Source organism: Onychostoma macrolepis, chromosome 02 (genome assembly GCF_012432095.1).
Source record: "Onychostoma macrolepis isolate SWU-2019 chromosome 02, ASM1243209v1, whole genome shotgun sequence".
NCBI lineage: Eukaryota > Metazoa > Chordata > Actinopteri > Cypriniformes > Cyprinidae > Onychostoma > Onychostoma macrolepis.
In genome coordinates, this window is record NC_081156.1 from 24,770,547 (window position 1) to 24,789,835 (window position 19,289).

General features: G+C 37.8%; 1 protein-coding gene across 3 annotated transcripts in view; it reads left to right on the top strand.

Moving 5' to 3' along the window:
• Positions 1 to 19,289, top strand: part of LOC131530779 (uncharacterized) — a 150,929-nt gene that overhangs the window by 56,626 nt on the left and 75,014 nt on the right. For all 3 annotated transcript variants that reach the window (XM_058761225.1, XM_058761242.1, XM_058761233.1), the window contains one exon: positions 7,344 to 9,069. In XM_058761225.1, the coding sequence (XP_058617208.1) occupies positions 7,603 to 9,069 (1,467 nt within the window). In that variant the 5' untranslated portion in view covers positions 7,344 to 7,602. The remainder of the gene's footprint in view (positions 1 to 7,343; positions 9,070 to 19,289) is intronic.

The following is a 19,289-nucleotide window of genomic DNA, read 5'->3' on the forward strand; positions in this document are numbered from 1 at the left end:
TATTAAGATACACAGCTTTTAAATGTATCCAGCATGGTTACTTGTCATTTTGCAGACACTTTATTTAAAGTAACACTGTAATTGGAGGGACAGTCTGCCTGGAGCAGAGGCACTTAAACAAGCTGGTGTTAAGAGCCTTAGTCAGGGGCAGAGCGAGGTTAAGTGTCTCACTCAGGAGCACAACAGTGGTAGAGCAAGAGTGCTGTCACAGAACCTCTCCAGTGGGACACACCTTCCTGGAAATAAACCAGTGACCTTTGTGTTAGCAACCTGGATCTTTGTAGCGTTAGACTGCAACTTCTTTCCCATCTACCATTAAATTACTATCAAACCAATCCTACATTAATGGGTCATCATCTGAGGTAGCTCCTGACATCAAATAAAAAAACCTTATGTGTTTGATATCTGGAGATAATTTAGATGATGACTCAATTAAGCAGGTTTGGTTTTAACATTAACTTGTTAAACTGTGCAAATAGATAAAGAAAATATAGATACAGAATAGATAAATAGATAATAGATAAATACAGAAATCTCCAACTGTTCAATTGTTATGGAAATTTTCCATATGTTGGTCATAACTGTATCTACCAGTTGAAAAGCTGAAATGTGATTTTTTTTTCTTTTCCATTTGGACTAATTTTCCTGTTTACGTGTTAGAAATGCATTTAAATTCAAAAGAACTATCTTCTCTATTATATATATATATATATTTGAATGAGGCTTGAATATTGTCCATTGGAAATTGATTGGATTGTGAAAATCCAATGTTATGCAACAGAACGGAGTCAAATCACATCAATGTTAGCTAAAGAAGTTTTGGTTAATATTTAATAATAATTAATTTAATAATTTAATATTTAATTTAAAACCTTTTTGGGGATTAAAATTATGAACACAAACTATTTTGTTTTTTAGAAAGACATATGCAATCATTCACAATCTGACCTAGAACTAGGGGTAATAAATATGGCCAATCTAGATTTGTCGACTCCTTTTAAATATCCAAAAAAATACACTGGGTTTTCTTTCTTTTTTTTTTATTTTAAGAATCCCCGTTCTTGTTTTTTATTCTTTATCTTTACTTTTTATTTAAAAGCAGTTTGATTTCATAGAATGACTTTAAATGTGAAACATATGTACTGTAGCTGTAAAAAAAAAACATGGTTTATAAAAGGAACAGCTGTTGTGTTACACTTTTATTGTATTCAGTACTTGCATTACACTCAGTCAATGCCACTACAAATAATCTTACACCCTATTCTGCAGTCTATTAACTAGAAACCTGTCTCTACTGTCCAAATCCAAATCTGCGCCCAAGTTATGACCGTCTAGCCATCAATAATAAGTCAGCCAGTGTGGAAAAAAAGTTCCTATCTAATGAATCTAATCTAAAGAAACTGTCACTGCTGGCAGGAAGATTTCACTGCCTCTGCAATTTTGCCTCTTCGTAGTTTTCAAGCTTGTTAAATTGAGAGCACAACAATCTATCAGCAGTTTCCTATCAACCCTATCTGCATGAATGATTTGTTTGGCGCATATTCATCTGTTGTTTAAGCAAAAACAAATCCATTTTTGTATGAACCTTAACTGCTATGCACTGGCAAACAGATGTTTAATTTGTTCATTGTATAAATCGGCTGCTAGGCAGACTTGGATCCCGTTGTAGCACGGTAACTTTTTTTTTTTTTTTCTTCATTTGTATAATCTATAAGAATCTATAATATATAAGAATCACTGGTAAGACTCTCGGCTTCAGGTTCATTTAGTTTAGCATCGGTGCAGGTGCCAGACAGCCGTCAATCCCAATGTCACCGAGGAGATTGGCTGATTGATCGAAGCGAGTCAAAGCGCAGAAGGTGAGAGAGGTTAAAGCACGATCATGATTGACGTGGAGGTAGCCGAAGAAAAGGAGAGAGAAGCAGAGGATAACATATTAAAACAATGCTGTGAAATGGAAAGGGACAGGGAGAGAGAGAGAGACAGGTGGTGAGTGGGAGGAGGTGACGAAAGAGAAAATATAACATGAACAGAAAAGCTTTTAGGAGACAGGAGGAATATTTGTTAAGGAATGAATGCTTGTGTGAATAATCAGGAGGGAGAGGGAAGCAAGTTTGGGGGGATACGCAGCATTCGGTTATATTTCAGTAGGCGTGTTGACAAGACCCAGAGCGCCACTACTGTACTTGCATGTCACAGCATTTACAGCGGACATAACACTCACAACGCATTACTCGGCAATTACCACAGTTGGGCATCTTACACTTGGTTAATGTAATCCTCTGTTATCTTATCCATGTTTCACACAGTTCATACTTTATTCATGGTTAGTAATTCATAGATTTCACACTGTGCGTTTGTTAATGCTGGGTTAAAGTTCTTATTTGCATATTCATGAGGTTATTAACATTGATTGACAGGATGTGACCTGTTTTAATAACTGCTTGTCTGTCTGTGGGAATGTCATTGTGTCATTGCTCTTGTCTTGTGTCTGCTGAAAATATACTAAATAATCAGTAAATTCTGTAAAAGTTGTGATGAAACGGAAGCCGTGGTAGTATTTTCACCTGAAGATTGAGTTATGACATTTGGATAAAAAAGAAAAAGAAGAATGTCTGAATGAATCATTCACAGTAAGATCATTAATATGAATTTTCATTTCATGTTGACTTTAACACATTTGTCATCACTGTTTCCCTTAAATATGGGTGCATGGACATTTTTTTTCAGCTACAAAGCACATGAATATTTAATAAGGAAAATACTGAAGCTGTTTATGATTGGTTGTCTATTGCTAAACGACTCACCATGGCATCCTAGAATCACATGCTATACATTTGGGGCAACCATTTGGGGTTAAACTTTGCAAATCAGTGCTAACCCCCTTTCAAAATGACAAATGTTGCTTAACCCAGGGTTACAACTGGCCTTTACCTGGTGTTTAAAAAGCATTAACCAAGAGTTAAATGTAGTGTAGAAGCACTATATTGCATCATTCTGTAGTTAAATCCACAGTATTTTTTATTTGCTGAATGTCTGAAGTGTATTGCTCATAAAAATGGTTAAAATAGCCAGTTATGGTCTAATTGGCTGGTTTATGCAATTTCCAGGGCTCCAACTCATAACACACTGCTTTCGAGCCAAAGTAGTTCTGTAGTCCACAATTCTTTGTTTTGCAATTATATGTCCCACAGGGCATCTCTGTGCACAATACACAACCCATCATGCGGTGTTATGCAGTTTTACCGTTACCATCATTCAACTTACTGTTCATTACTCTTCATAAACACAATTCACACTGCAGTGCCTCATTGTTCATGTCTACAGAAATCAGACAGCCTCATTCAACATCACACTTAAACTGTAAAATTGCGCAGTTCCTAATGTATTGTGGTAGAAACAGCTTCATTTCCAGGTAATTGCAAAAATCAACCTGTGAAATGATGCATCACCAACTTGGAAGGAGCTTCTATTAGAGAAGTAGATGGCATGCTTGAATGCTTGAGAAGTCTGTCATTCATTTCAGCAAAAAATATACTCAAATGGTTTATGTTTTTTCCCCCTCAGTCCTCAGTTAGGACATGCTTGAATAGATTTTTACCAAAATCAATTTTAACGGATATTTGTCTTGTTTGCTCAAAAACAAACAGACACTTGAACTGGAACACTTGAACTAGGTTTTGAAGTGTTGACACAGAAGGGAGGCTCAGAATGAGGTGCTACACTTTAAAAACCCCTACAGTTGATTGCAATAAAATACATAGGTCACCCCAAAAATTATATAAAGTAAATTGTTGGTTCTCAACCTTTTTGACTCCAAAGCACCCCATTGTCAAAGACAATATTTGAAGGTACTTTTCTGGTACTTTTACTGTAATGAAAAAGTTGCTCATTGTAAAACATTTTTATTTACACTGTAAAAAATCCAATTAACAAAATGCTGGAAGGGCAGAAATATTTTAATTGAACTAATTTTATAGTTTGGGCTTATTTGAGAAGACATATTATATTAAGTCTGCACAAATATTTTTTAAAAACATTAAATGAATGGTTGTTTTCAAATCCAGTCAACATTTAGAATGCTAAATGTTGACTAAACTAATAAAAACAAATCCAGCCAACACTGAGATCATTCTGCACGTGCACGAGCCTGAGTGACTTCGTGGGAGAAACAGTGCCGCCATCTTGTCAAGTTAACATGTCAGGTAAGTTCCAGTAAATAAATGTTATTTTTTTAGGCTAAATTTAACGAGAAAATCATGCACCATATTCGATTTTTTTTTTTTTTTTTTTTTGAGTGGACATTTAGAAAGTGTTTTATGAGTTGTATATCCGAAGAAAAGTGGATATTTAAGTAACGTTATATGTCAAGTTCAGGCGTCAGGTAAGTCGCACTGAATAAATATTTGTACTTAACATTAGACTGAATTTATGAAAATGTATATTAAAAAGGTGTAAATGTTTTATTTAAAACATATATTGATACACAAACGTACAACATATATACATCGAATAAGCGTTGTATGATATGTCTGAGGGAAATTTAAGGAATGCCACAAGTAACGTTAACTTGGCCCTTGAATAATCCATAAAACACTTAATGTCAAATGCTGTGTTACTATAATGAATTTTTAGCTAATTCTGTGTTGTATGATATTTTTGTATTTCCGTGACGTGAAAAGATATGAAGAGATCTTTCTCTCTTATAAGCCATTATGCTTAATACGACTAATGTAAACCACAGTAATGCGCTCATTTGAAGTTAACATGGGCGTGTTGAATGGATTTTTGCGTGTGTAAACTTTTGCAATTGTCCCGTGAAGTAAAAAGACGACATTAAATGTGACTAACAACGTGGTGAAATGTCGCTCTTATCAAACGGGCGGATTAACATTACACGGCGGTTCTGATCTCGTGAAGGCGCTTCGGAAGAGAAGTTCGTCATTCCGAAAGAAAATGAACAACTGAATTGTTTCACAACTTCACAAGGTCATTCAAAGCGTCAGTCAGTTCTCTAGGTAGTGAATCAGTAGATTGTACACACGAGTCACTGCACTGGGAAAGCCCGTGGCTCAGTAAACACTAGGACAACTGATCAATCAATTTTTAAAATGTCACCATTGGTATTTATCAACAACAGGCAGGACCGTTATATTTTGATATTATTTTTATGCTATTTAAGGTAACTTAGCCCTATAATATGAAATGTACATGTTCTATCACAAATCCAGTCAGCATCAATGCTCCCTGTTGTGCAATGGACTGTGGAATGGATTTGTGGCAAAAAAAAGGGTTGCAACTTCTGTTTCATCACAAATTTAATTAACTGATATTGATACATTGTAAATGATTTAAAAGGCATCATTTCATTTTTTGAACTTAAAATGTACTTTTCTTTCTTCATCAGGCTGTGGCCAAAGGTTTCATTGGTGCTTTGTCATCGTTGGAAGATTTCAGATGCAACCCAGTCAGTTCTTCCAATGCACCAAACACTGGCTCGTGACCAGACCGCTCCACTGCAAATACATACTGTGTACCTTCAAGACTAGGAGTTTAGTGTTTTAATTTCAGGTAATATGTGTAAATGTTTAGAGTTTTTACTACAATTATAATGTGCTTTATTGTTATCAGTGGCATCTGCGCTAATATTAGTCTGTTTCTTTCTTATTCTGAGGTCACCATAGCCACCCAGATCCAGTCTGTATCCAGATCAGATAGTGGATCAGCACCTAGAGATGACCTCGACAGCCCTGAATGTCAGCGGAGACCATGTCAGCTAGATGAGCCCCAGAGACAGATCCCCCCCAAAGACCTCGTTGGCCATTGGGACAAGAACCAGACAATCTTCTGCTCAATCTGACCTGTGCTGCAGCCTAGAATTAAACCACGCCATGCTGGTTTCGTCTGGCCAGAGGAGAACTGCCCCCCGACTGTGCCTGGTTTCTCCCCAGGTTTTCTGCTCAATTTCTGTCACCGATGGAGTGTTGGGTCCTTGCCGCTGTTGCCTTTGGCTTGCTTTTTTGGGGACGCTTGGCTGATTGCACAGACATTATTGGAAGAGAACTAAACTGGATGATGTCAACACTGAATCACCAATAAACTGACTTTAACTGGAAAAATTACTCTTGCATTATTGACAAACTATTTTCCTGTTTGAATCTGTAAAGCTGCTTTGACACAATCAGTATTGTATAAAGCGCTATATAAATAAAGGTGACTTGACTTGATTTTATATACTGTAACATCTGGTTCACTTTTTTTTAAAGATGTAATTATGAACAGTAGTAATATTTGTAAATGTTTGTTTGCTAACATTTTGTTTAGCTTGTTTAGTTTCTTATTTTAGTCTTTATTTTCTTAGTTCAGTATAAACTGAATTTTGCAGTTGTATTACAGATGTAATGTTTGTCAACTGGAGCTTTAAAGGGATAGTTCACCCAAAAATGAAAATTTGCTGTTAATTTACTGACGCTTAGGCCATCCAAGATGTAGGTGACTTTTTTTCTTCATTCCTGTATGTTTAGTTTGTATGAAAAATGTTATAAATGGAGATTGTTATTAAATAAAGGCTATTATGTGTTGTAATTTGTGTGTTTTTAGTGATTGATAAACACCAGTTAATCATTTTAATAATTTTGTTAAACTATAAAAATATGTTTATTTATTTCTTACTATAATTGCCTAATAATAAATTTTAGTTGAAGTAACATATAAAACACATGGAGTAAACGATAACATTTTTATTGACATAACTTGCTGTAGTCTTCTAAATGTTTGACCAATTAAAACATTTTAGTTGAATGGACTATAAAACTAGTTCAGTAAAGGTTGAGCCAACTAAAAAATAACAATTCAGATAACACTTTGAAGTCAGAAATTGACTGAATGTAAAATTTCTGTGGAAGTAGTTACTAAATAATAATTAGTTGAAACCGCTTGAAATTTTTTACAGTGTATTTACGGAATCTTACTGTAACATATAAAACCTTAACTGTAACATTTCAAATAGGCCTTGGCTTTTATTGGACAGGAGAGTGAGTATGCTCTGTATGCGCTACCCATCAGGCCTCTGTCTTCAGTGAGCACAAATGAAATACCATAACACAATTTTCCTATAAGCCTTCTGATGATACTTGCAACATCTGACAGAACAAGGAAATATCAGCCACCTTGGCTCATATTGAATTCTAATGATGCTGCTGATGTTACTGTCTTGCGATTACTCATACGTTAATGAATCAGCCTGGCTGTGTGTTCTGCTACCTTGCCTTGTCGTTCCACTTTTAATTAACATACTGCAATGATTAAAGTTTTAACTTAATTATCTTTATCTTTTCTCCTAGGGCATCCAACCCTCTATGGGAAACTGAGTAAAACGTTTTGCCAGCACCAAAACACAGAAGCTCTGCAAGATAGAGGGAGATACATAAAGTGAACACAAGTGACTTAACGCATGCTCTGCGTAAACTGGATGAAGGTGGTGTAATGGAGGAATAAGTGGGGAAGAGTAAACAGAGAAGAACGAAAGAATGAAGACAACTGGAAAGCGAACACACGTTTTCATCAGTTGTTGTTTAAATTAATACATCACAAACCTGCGACATGATTGACAGGAGGCTGCTCCTATTGGTGTCCCTCTGTTTTGTAGGCGGAGCCTGTGTCACTAAGATTGTTCGGAGAAGGGGAGTGAGCTCAATTCACACCCAGCATACAGGAAATGGAGCAACTGACCAATGGGAGACAAGTTTGGAGAGGAATGGCAATACAATGACAAGAATCAAAGAACTGATTGGCCCTGAGGAAGTTGAAGAGCAGATCACAACTCACCAGAGCCATGGAGCTTCTCCTCTCTTCACCAAGGAAAACTTTGTTGGGTTTAATGCCAAACCACCTGTACAAATAAACGAAGACTCTGACCAAGCTGATATAAGGGTACAAGCCCCAATTGATGACTCTAGAGACATTTTAGAGTTTAAAAGGGGCAGAAATAACACAAAGAAAAGTGGAAGAGTTGACAAATGGATCCCGATGCACCACAGGACAACTTCTGGCATACACTTCAACAGAACCAGATTCAAAATCCCCTCAAGATCCAGAGCAAGTTCAAATTCTGCTGTTCACACTACAGCGGGTACAAAAGTATTCACTCCAGATTCGCCTCGGAAATTGAACCTGACTGGAAGCTTATTAAAACTGATATCTAAAGAAAACCTCGTACGGATTGTGAATTCCCAGCTTCAGAGTGTTCCAGGTCTAAATATTCCAGGTAAAATGAGTCACAGCAGGAAAAGGGATTTGATCAACATGGATCACACTCAGGTGGAGGCATTCAAAATGAAAAAACAAGACAGGATAGGCAATCCTGAACTTTATAACTCGGATAACCTGACTGCTGAGCTACATTCAAGTGCTTTTACAAATACCAGCCTAAATCCAGATCAGACCATTCATACTCTCTTTAGACAGTTTAGTGGATTCACTATGGATCTAGGTGAGGGGGACAGAAAAACGGAGGTGAGAGGTGCACCTGGCACTGCTTCATGGAAGTACAAACACTTCACTACTCACTTAGCATCAACTCCCCAAAGTGAGATCATGCCCGTCACGGAGACGAACCCCTTCGCTGGTCAGAGCAATATGGGCATATCACACACTCCGTCTCAGATTGACTGGGGACATCGGCCTGGCGCTTTCAGCTCACTGACTGAGAGGAGTCTTGACGTTAAAAGAGAATCAGATCAGAGTGTTCGTATGCCATTCGGTACCACTCAGAATCCATTGATTAAAATTTCAGAACCCATTGACAGCAGTCACATCCTAAAACTCCCACCAGATCCGGAATGGGGAAGGAAGGAGGTAGAGGAGAGCAGAGAGATGACTGTGGACTCTCGCCCTGGCAGAGATGGACGAGGTCTTGTTTTCCAGGAAATGGATGAGGAAGATGAAGATGAGGAGCGGAATCAACAAAAAGGGGAAATCTCTCGATCCAGAAAACGACGAAGCTGGATCTGGAACCAGTTCTTTGTCATTGAGGAGTATGCTGGTCCAGAACCAGTGCTCATTGGAAGGGTAAGAACTCCTTATGATTCACTTAAAAAGATAGTTCTCACCAAAAATTCCTGTAAAAAAAAAAAAAGCCCTTACACCAAAACTTTGAATTATAGTATATGACTTTATTTCTGTGAAACACAAAGGAAACTATTTTGAAAGATGTCTTTTTTTTTTTTTTGCACAGTGGGTTCCAGTGTTGTTTTGGACCCCATTGACTTTCACTGTACTGGAAAAACAGAACAACTCATTGCTAACAACTTTTAATTGACATTAATTGACATTTGCATTTATCTAAATAACCACTTATTTCTAATTGAGTAATGAGCTGAGTTTAATCACTTTGGCAGAGGAAAATCAAAGATCACTAACCAATATGACCCTCAACACAGTGAATTGGGGGGGAAAAGCTCACACTGAGGCTGAAAGACATCTCCCACAGAACATTGTGCCTGGATGTTTATCACTTCACTGATCTTAATGGCATTAGTCACATTATCCCAGTCTTTTTTTCCCTTGCTGTCTTTTTATATTTGAATCCTGAGGAAGCCGAGCTCTGCAGGTCACAGAATAATGTTTCAATCAGCCTCTTAATCAGCCGTTGATTCTACTCTGTTAAAGCTACAGTATGTGCTCTGATGAACAATTGCTCTTCTCATCAGAAAATCAAGAGCCTGGTGGTGGAGGGTGAAAAATAACATTACCTTTCTTCTGTGTGTCATACTCCTTTGATGACCCTGTTTGGAGGGTCAAAGTGACTGTGCCTTACAGTATGACTTACAGTACCATTCCAATTTTAGACATACCTACACATTCTTTTTTAGCCTACGTATAAGATTATGAAATGACAAATGGATGTATGGGAATTATGTAGTGACCAAAAAGTTAAACACATTTAGTTTTTGCCACCTTTTACATTGATAGACAACTTTGTGAACCTCTCAAACATCACGTTATTTATTTATTTATTCTGTGTAAGTTCCATGTAAGGTGAACTTCTCAACCATCAATTTAATTTATTTTTAAAATATATTTTTATTCTATACATTATTATAATATTTTTTTAAATGTACATTTTAATTGAATACGTTTTTTGTAAATAATTAAAGAATGAATTAAAATGAATTTATACTGTAATAACTGAAAATAATTATTTTTGTAGTGTAATTTTCTGTTGTCCCCCAAGTAGGGATGCTCCGATCAGGATTTTTGCAGCCGATACCGAGTACCGATTTGTTGTCATAGTGATCGGCCAATACCGATGCCAATTCTGATGCTTCAAGCTTTATATAACATATGCAATAACGTTATATAAATAATCACAAAAATTAATCCTTATACAGTGAACATTTTAATATACCTTTAAAATGGGGTTTATGCATAACATTATGTATATCAGGATACTTAATATAAGACAAAATTTAATACAAACAAAATGGAATTTGATCACAGTTAGGCTGTATCTACGGGCGCTGCAGATAATCCGCGGAGCGGGCAATAAAAAAAATGTTTTCTGATTATTTGCGGCATTGCGGGTGGATAAAATAAATCATAAATTATGCAAATATTTAACTACATTTTTTAAAATAAATTTTTTCATTAGGCAGACAATTTAATTTGTGTGTGTGTGTGTTAGCCTGATCGGGAAGTTGCAGTGACAGAAACGGTGACATTCCAGATAAAATTTGAAAGGAGTAAAGCCTGTGTTAATGCTATTGAGTAGGCTAATATGTCTGATGTTTTGTTTTATGAATAAATGTTAATTTAAAAGCAGCCCACGATCAGCATATTATGTTACCGTTACTCCTTACGGCTCCAACAAGGTTTTGTTCTGTCCTCCACGTGGTGCCAACTCACAAAAGACTATTTCTAGCCAAGCTGCGCAGAGAGCCGCTTTTGAAACATGCCACGGCAGGCTGATATAAACACAAGCACTGGCCGCAATCAGCTCCGGTGGCCGTGGAGCCGTAACGCGCCGCAGACACGTGCAGTGATGCGCAGATCGTCCATTGAAAAGATGACGTCCATTCATCATATCATCATGCAAAACATTCACGACAAATAACTAATTTTTCATTGTTTCTCAAAACGTCATAGCATTTCCACACCGGCGATGACATGACTGTGGCGCCAAATCATTTATATCTCCACACATTATGTACGTCCTCATGCACTGACGTCATCAAATTGCGATCGGTTTGTGAGATCGGCCAAGTGTAGTGAATACCGATCGTGTCATAAAATGTGATTATCGGCCGATGCCGATACCGATCTCCGGCCGATCAATCGGAGCATCCCTACCCCCAAGTAGAGGTCTTCACGGCTCCACTTGGATCCGAAAACCCGAGCGGGTTCGGGTCCAAAACTTCTACCAGTGCCTCGGACACGGGTCGGGTTCGGTATTAGCAGCCTCTGGTCTCGGGTAATTAAAATAAATTTGCTTTTCCCAAATGGACCCAATTAGACGCGAATTCTTTTAAACTTTCCCGGATGCGTAGCCTACTTGTGCGTTCATGTTAAGTTCATTTTTGAGAAACACACGTAATATGTTTGTAACCTCAGAAATCCATCTTATAGATATGAGCTCCATCAGGAAATCCACTCACTTCATTACGCTGTGTGTCAATGCAAGGCTTTTCTTTTTTATGTGCAGAAGCCCTTCACCGGAGATGTGGTAAATAACGTTGCAGACAAAACTAGCAAATCCATGATTTATTAACCTAACTATTTAATTTTTATAAAATTATCACGTTTATATTTCAAATCCACTGGTTACAATTGAAAGCCAAACTCAGAAATAACATGTATCCATCAGGCAGGCAAAAATATAAAGTAATAGGCTAATAAGTAAATAAACTAAATAAAAGTAATGGAGCAGCAGCCAAATCAGTCAGCAGGACCCCAGGATTTTTCTGGACCGATGCGGGGCTGCAGGCTGTGCAGACGTCAGTGCCGTTTACGTTCGGGTACAGTCGGGTTTGAAAATAAATGCGGTCGGGTCGGACTCGGGTCTAATTTCATCGAGTCTGTCTCGGGTTGGGATTTATCTTTTATCTTTAAAAAAAAATTATTTATGCACGTCGGGTTCGGGGAAGAAGTGATTCGGATTTTAGGACCCGAAAAGACCTCTACCCCCAAGTATTTAACTGCACGCCTTTAGTAGAAAAGATCTTTAATATCATATTCAATATCAATATCATAATCAGCCATGTCCAAAACTTTGACTGGCACTGTATATCTGGCATTGTTTTGCTATTTCACAGTTCCCACCTCTCTCTTTCTATCTTTTTCTCATCTTTTTCCTCTTGCCATCTCCCTAAGCTGCAGTTTGAGCGGCTGGGGAAGGCGGTGGGGTAATACGTTGAGTAAATGAATGATGATGATTCTGCGTGTCTGCCTGAGGCAGTCAGACGGCACTGTGGAATAGAAAAAAAACCTCTTGCGTTCTCTTCTGGGACCGTCTTCCTGTCTGTGAGTTGGCTCCTGCAGCATTTAATGGAACCCCCCGTGCTGTTAATACCCAACTCCAGATCCAGACACATCCACCCAATAGTTTTAGACACATTTGATCACTGAGCTCAAACGGGACAGCTGTTTAGAGTGGGTAAGAAGACAAGCATTGATCTTCATTAGAGCCCAGTGGACAGCAGAATGAGTGAGAGGGAGTGAGAGTAAGCGGCAGAGTGAAGGAATGGGGAATTGCGAGACTAAAAATGCCTTAGGTGCTGTTGACCATTGCTACAGATGGACAGTCCTGTATGTCATTAGAGCCAGTATGGTGTGCTTAACAGGTGGCAATGCTGTCACTGATAGTTCCCTGCTCACCGAGCATCCTTCACGGTAGCTAACACCATGGCTGAACCCGTTCGGAGCCTGAGCATGTGTGGTGTGTACGTACACACCTAATGCTCTTATGTGTCCTAATGCTCTTACAGATGCTTAATCTTGCTGCTTCGACCCTATGCGGAGCCGCCTGCACTGCTGTCTGTTGGATCAATTGGGGACGTGTTTTGCTGCGCCTTATAACCGAGATGATTATGATTTAATAAAGGGCTGAAGTGAACTATGTAGCCCCGCGGCAGACGTGCCAAGTGCCACAGCGCACTCAATCTACAGAGTGAAGCTAATCACAGATTCAGCATTTGGAGCGCACATTCATATACTCATTACAGCGTCTACAAATAACGTACTGGGCCATTATGCATTTTAACATATTTTATGGTAGGTAACATCAATTATGTGCAATTATAGTTATGTTAAATGATAATCAAATTGGGGGGGTTGGCATAACAAGCATCCATATGTTTATGTCAGAGGACTCATTGCTGGAGAGCATATGCAGGAACTTTATGATAACAATATATGCTCCTCTGTATTCCGTAATGTATGTAGTTTCTTCTTGATCTTAATGTATGGACATAAATTAGCACATCTTTTGCATCTGAAAGCAATACCTAGAATGTGAGGCATAGGGAAAACAAATTTGCACACTACCATACCAACCTCATAAAACCGTAGGCCTACCTAGACTGTTCTTAACAGGCGTAATTTGGATGTACAAAATAAAAGTGGCATGATTGAGATTTGGTGCTTGAAAACACCATCGTTCCTCTGTGGTTTTGTGTTTGTAGAAGTGATGTTTTGGTGCTTGGGGTCTCTTGATTATCTCTTTAAGTGTCCCAGCCCTTTACCCTCCTCTGGGTTTTGTTTGATTGGCTTTGATTGGAAATGTTGTGGTTTACAAATCCGATTCATAATTCCACAGTTGTTTTATTAGCAACATGTTTGGCAGGCATTTTCACTATTTTATGTTGCAGGGGAGTCTGTGCTCAAAGCAGGCTAGTACACACTGGTCGAGAGTACTGGCAATTCTGTGCTACTCTACTAGGAATTATTCTCAACACTGATAGTCCAATCAAATTCTGACTTGCCATTAAATAAATGTTGTTCTATTTGTCTTTCGTCTTGTCTACCTGTCTGTCATTCTTTCATTTTGTCATTGGTTCCTTTGTTCTGTCTGTCGTTCTTTAATTCTTGTTTTTTTGTTCTGTCTGTTGTTCTTTCGTTTTGTTCATATTGCCTGTCCTTCATTTTTTCTTTCTGTCCACCGTTTTTCTGTCTTTCTTTTCTTCTGTCTGTAGTTCTTTTGTTCTGTCTGTCATTCTTTCGTTCTCTGTCTTTATTTTGTTCTGTCTGTCGTTCTTTTGCTTTGTGTCATTCTTTTGTTCTGTCCATTGATCTTTTGTTCTGTCTGTTGTTCTTTCATTTTGTCCATCTGTCTTTCGTTCTGTCCGTATTTCTTTAATTTTGTCTGTCATTCTTTCGTTCTGTCTGTTGTTCTTTCATTCTGTCTGTATTTCTTTCATTCTGTCTGTCGTTCTTTCATTTTGTCCATATTTTTATCGATTTGTCTGTCTCTCCTTCATTCTTTCTTTCTGTCTGTTTCTGTTGTTCGGTCTGTTGTTCTTTTCTTTTGCCTGTTTTTCTTTCGTTCTGATTGTCTCTTTCGTTCTTTCATTCTGTCTGTATTTCTTTCATTCTCTCCATCAATCTGTTGTTTTTTCATTTTGTCCATCATTCTTTCATTTGTCCGTTTGTCTTTCATTCTGTCTGTCGTTCTTTCATTCTGCCTGTCATTCTTTCTTCTATCTGTCTGTCTTTCATTCTGTCTGTATTTCTTTCATTCATTCCGTCTGTCGTTCTTTCATTTTGTCCGTCTGTCCTTCATTCTTTCATTCTGTCTGTCTCTGTCCTTCCGTCTGTCGTTCTTTAATTTTGTCTGTCATGCTTTCATTCATTCTGTCTGTCATTCTTTCATTCCATGTGCATTTCTTTCATTCTGTCTGTTTTTCTTTTGTTTGTCTGTCTGTCCTTCATTACTGCATTCTGTCTCTGTCTGTCTGTTGTTCTTTAATTCTATTTTTGTCTATTTATCTACAGTACAGTATCTCTCTTTGTCTGTCTATGTCTCTACTGTATCTATCTGAATCTGTTGATCAATCTGTTGATACATCTTATATTCTGTATAACATTCTGTCTCTGTTGTTCTTCTGTATCTTTCATTCTATCTGTCTGTCGTTTAGTCTATCTATATGTCATTCTGTTATCTTTCTGTCTATCTATCTGATGTTCTATCTTTTCTCTCAGTACAAATTCTCTAATTGAATTTGAATTTAAAATACATTTTCAATTCAATTCTGAATATGATAGACAGGTTGGTAGATGTATATATAGGGGCAGTGCCATTTTTTTAAAGCAATTTTAAATCAGATTTTTCCATTTGAATACTGACTGGAAGTGCGGAGGACTGGAAACAGTCAGTGTAAGTTAAATACACAAGCAGCTGTGATGTTATGTAGTTCGTCCCACTGAATTAACTAAAATGAGAGGTAGCACAGCCATTAGTCCTGAATAATGATTTGTTAAAATGCAACAAATTCAGTTAGGTCTTCAGAAATCTCCTCACATTCCTCTGTAACAGTTCTGTCCAGGAGAATCTCTAAACAACATTCTGAGCTTTGATCTTTCACTTTCTTCAGTTCATATTTTCAAATCCTCTCATGGCAAGTGAATCAAAACACCATTAAATGTGTTGCAAATACTTTATGAAATCCATTTAAAAACACTCACAAGCACTTGATTTCTGTAATTTCATGGGAGCTCAGTTATCTCCAGTTGGGTGACTTTTGAAACCTCTTCCACCAATAGTAATTTGATATTTCAGATTCGGGTCTCACTGAGCGAGACCTTAGTTTAGACTGGGGTTGTCCACTACTACTCTTTCATGCATTCACTCAGTTAAGTGCAGTTTGTTTTCCGATGTGTTTTGAGGATTGCCATGGATCTTGGATAAGGGTTAGGAGTTTGTTTCACCATCGAGGGACTGTGAGTGTTAGGGTTTTTGAAAGTGACCTTGTAGCAGACTGTGGTGATGCCACCAGGCATCGTTCATTGACTGACCGCAGGGTGCTATACTTCCTTTTCTGCCGCTGGCTGCCCCATCGCTCTTCTGCTGCTCTTTGTCTGCCCGAGAGTCTCCTCACCTGCTAGAGGCCAAACGTGGGGGGGGTGGTGTTATATTAATAGCACTGTACAGTACAGGTCAGCCTAATAAAGTCTGTAAAAGCACAAAATGAAAGCAAATCAGATGCACCCGTTACTAGTTTATGAAAAAATGATATGTTTGAACTAGGAGTGACCCCGAATAGTTGAAGATCCGATGCTTCGATAGGATGAGCCTGATTCGACTACCAATCTCACAGTCGAATATTCACAGAGGTGAATTTTGGCCATAAGGGGGTGCTCAATAAAATAAATAATTTTATTTTAAATAAAATAAAATAAATAAATCCAACCACTCCTGTGAGGGATTTAAGTTTCACTTTCCATAATCCGTGACCGACAGAGGAGTGGCAGGGATTTAAATCTTTAACAAGACTCAAACTGACACAGGCAGTGAAAGACTGGAGTTTTTTGATCAGGTAGGGTCCAAAATTTCAAAACATTTCAACCGGTTCTAATTAGATTTTTGGATGCTGTGAACATAGGTGCCCAAAAACTTGAGATATTATCTATTCACTATCATATTGGCGAAATAGATCTGGCAAACTATCCAATGTGTTTGCGCTCTGGAGAAAATGAAATGGTTTATTTTTGTCTAGTGCAAGCTTGCGAATCCTCTCATTATAACAAAACTTAATGAGATCGTGCGATGGGGACAGCTTTTTAGGGATTATAAAGGCAGTGCTCTTTGTGTGCTTTCTAGTCTATACATATATAATCCAATCAGAATTTTTATAAAACTTTTATTTTTCGATCACATACAATGCTGCAAAGTTTTGGGAATGACATCTGTATATTTATGCGGGATTCAAATTCGAAAGAGCGATGGATGGTACAAAAATATACATGCATTATTATGTGCATTGAGGCTAGAGCACACTTTCTAAAGCATCCTCAGTATTTAATTCTGGAACCGGGCCTGGATAAAACTAGCTGTGTTTGAGCAGCTTTCACAGCAGCTCATATTCATGTGATCGCATGGAGTTTTATGTGCCAGTAGGCTATGCTTCAAAGCTGGAAAAGTTAGCAGGATATTCGTTCATTTCCCATATGAAAATCTCTATACAGTTAGAGTAAGCATTAATGCACACGGGATTCATCGAGTACTTTTTGCATCTGTTGATTTCATTTTATGTATGGATTATTTGGTTTTATTTCTTCAGCAAATCTTCAGTTTTAACTACCTATTAATCAAAACATAAAACATTTTTTACCCAGTTTGCGTCTGCGAGGCATCTGATACACATTTTCTCTGTCTTAACGTCAGTATTTATAAATGACGAATGTTTGACTACTTGACTCCAAACATCAGATTCGACAATTCTGACTCAACTATGTAAATCCTTAGTCAGGGACACCCCTAGTTTGAACATGTTTTAAATCTCAAAAGTGTCACTCAACATTACCAGTGATGCTTCATTCATTGTGTTAGTGCTGCTTTTGCAATGTAAAAGGCAACATAAGTCATTAAATATACTCTAGAAATCATTTTATAAATGGGGTTTAAAAGTCCACATTTAATATCTAGAAAGGTAGTTTAGTAATACATCAGGCAAATTTGTGTTACAGTATATCCCACAATTGTGACTTTATTTCTTATTAAATTATGAGTTATATCACACAATGTTATATCTCAAAATGTGAATCTTGGTAAACTATATAAAATTAGTTTATAGATAGATAGATTTATATACAGTATCTATGTGACTATTTACTGTATATTGCACAATGACACTTTATATCTCACAATGACTTTTTATCGCATAACATGACTTTGCCTAATATTTCTCAAAGTTGTGAGATTATATCTCATAATATGACTTTTCACAATGTGACTTTATAAATCCCAATTGTGTCTTTAATAAAATTCAGTTCAGATCTAACAAAATGACTTTATATCGCATAAATGTGACCATATCTGAAAATGTGCCGTTATATCTGAATTTATATCTCGTAATATGACTCGCAATGTGACTTTATATCTCTCAGTTGCAACTTTATTTCCCAAGATTGTGAATTTATAACTCACAGTATGAATTTATATCACAGAATGTGACTTTAAATCTGAAACTGTGTTATTTCGCTCTGTTGTGATCTCTTAATATGACTTTTTGAATTATGACTTTATACCTCACACTTGCCTTTTATGCCTTTTCAAACTCTATCTCAATTACCATTTTATGTTTTCCTTGAAGTGGAAATGGGCTACTATGGTTTGTGATGGTCCAGTGTTGGCTTTCAAATCCCAATCCATCTGAACTGAAGCACCCTGTGTGTCATGTCAAGAATTAATGTTAAATATGTTGTGTGAGGGTATGAGCATGTTAATGCCCTTGTGCTCCTACCGTATGCTTGGGTTCTGGTGGATACTACAGGCAACTTGTAATGTGATGCGCCCACCTATCAAGCTGTTCCTTGGAGGAACGACACACTGAAGCAGCAACCAGCTGCCTGAACCCCTGCACTCTTTCCGCAAGCTCCAGGGTCTCCGCCTGTCACGAGGGATCCTCACCGATGATCATCGAGACCACCTGTGCCAGTTCTTGCAAAACACACTAAGATCTGAGACAATCTGTTGATAAAACCTATAACCGAATTCAACAGGAGCACGTTTGTAGGCACGGAGCGTATTTTCGGGATGAAAAAGATGAGGTTAGGATGCCACCGTGGAGCTCCAAGCTGGTGAAATTGAGTAACCTTGGAGCATGTGCAAATTTCGTGCTGTGTATGCGTTTGTAGCGCTGGCAAGCTGGGTTATTATATTTCTCATTTCTCAAGCACTCGGGGAGCGTTTTGAATATGTTAGGTATTGGCAGGGGTAGATGGTGGCTGTCACTGGCATTTTAATGGGGTGTGTCTCTTGGGGGGCCAATATGGCGTAGCATGCACGATCTGGCCACACACACACACACACACACGGCTTGTCTACTTTCGTTCCTAAAAGCATGGCCAACAAGCTGTTCTAAAACACTGCACATCCAAATAGAATTAAATATCACTACAAAGCAAAGAAGGGGGGATGAGTAAAAATGAGAATAAAGTGAGAATCAGACACAGAGGGTGAGCGACAAAAAGAGAGCACACAGAGGCAACAGTTACAGCACACACACGCTGCGAGAGAGATCATCAGTAATAATTGCGGAATGTCTCTTTCGGAACGGCTTTGTGTTTTCTTTCAC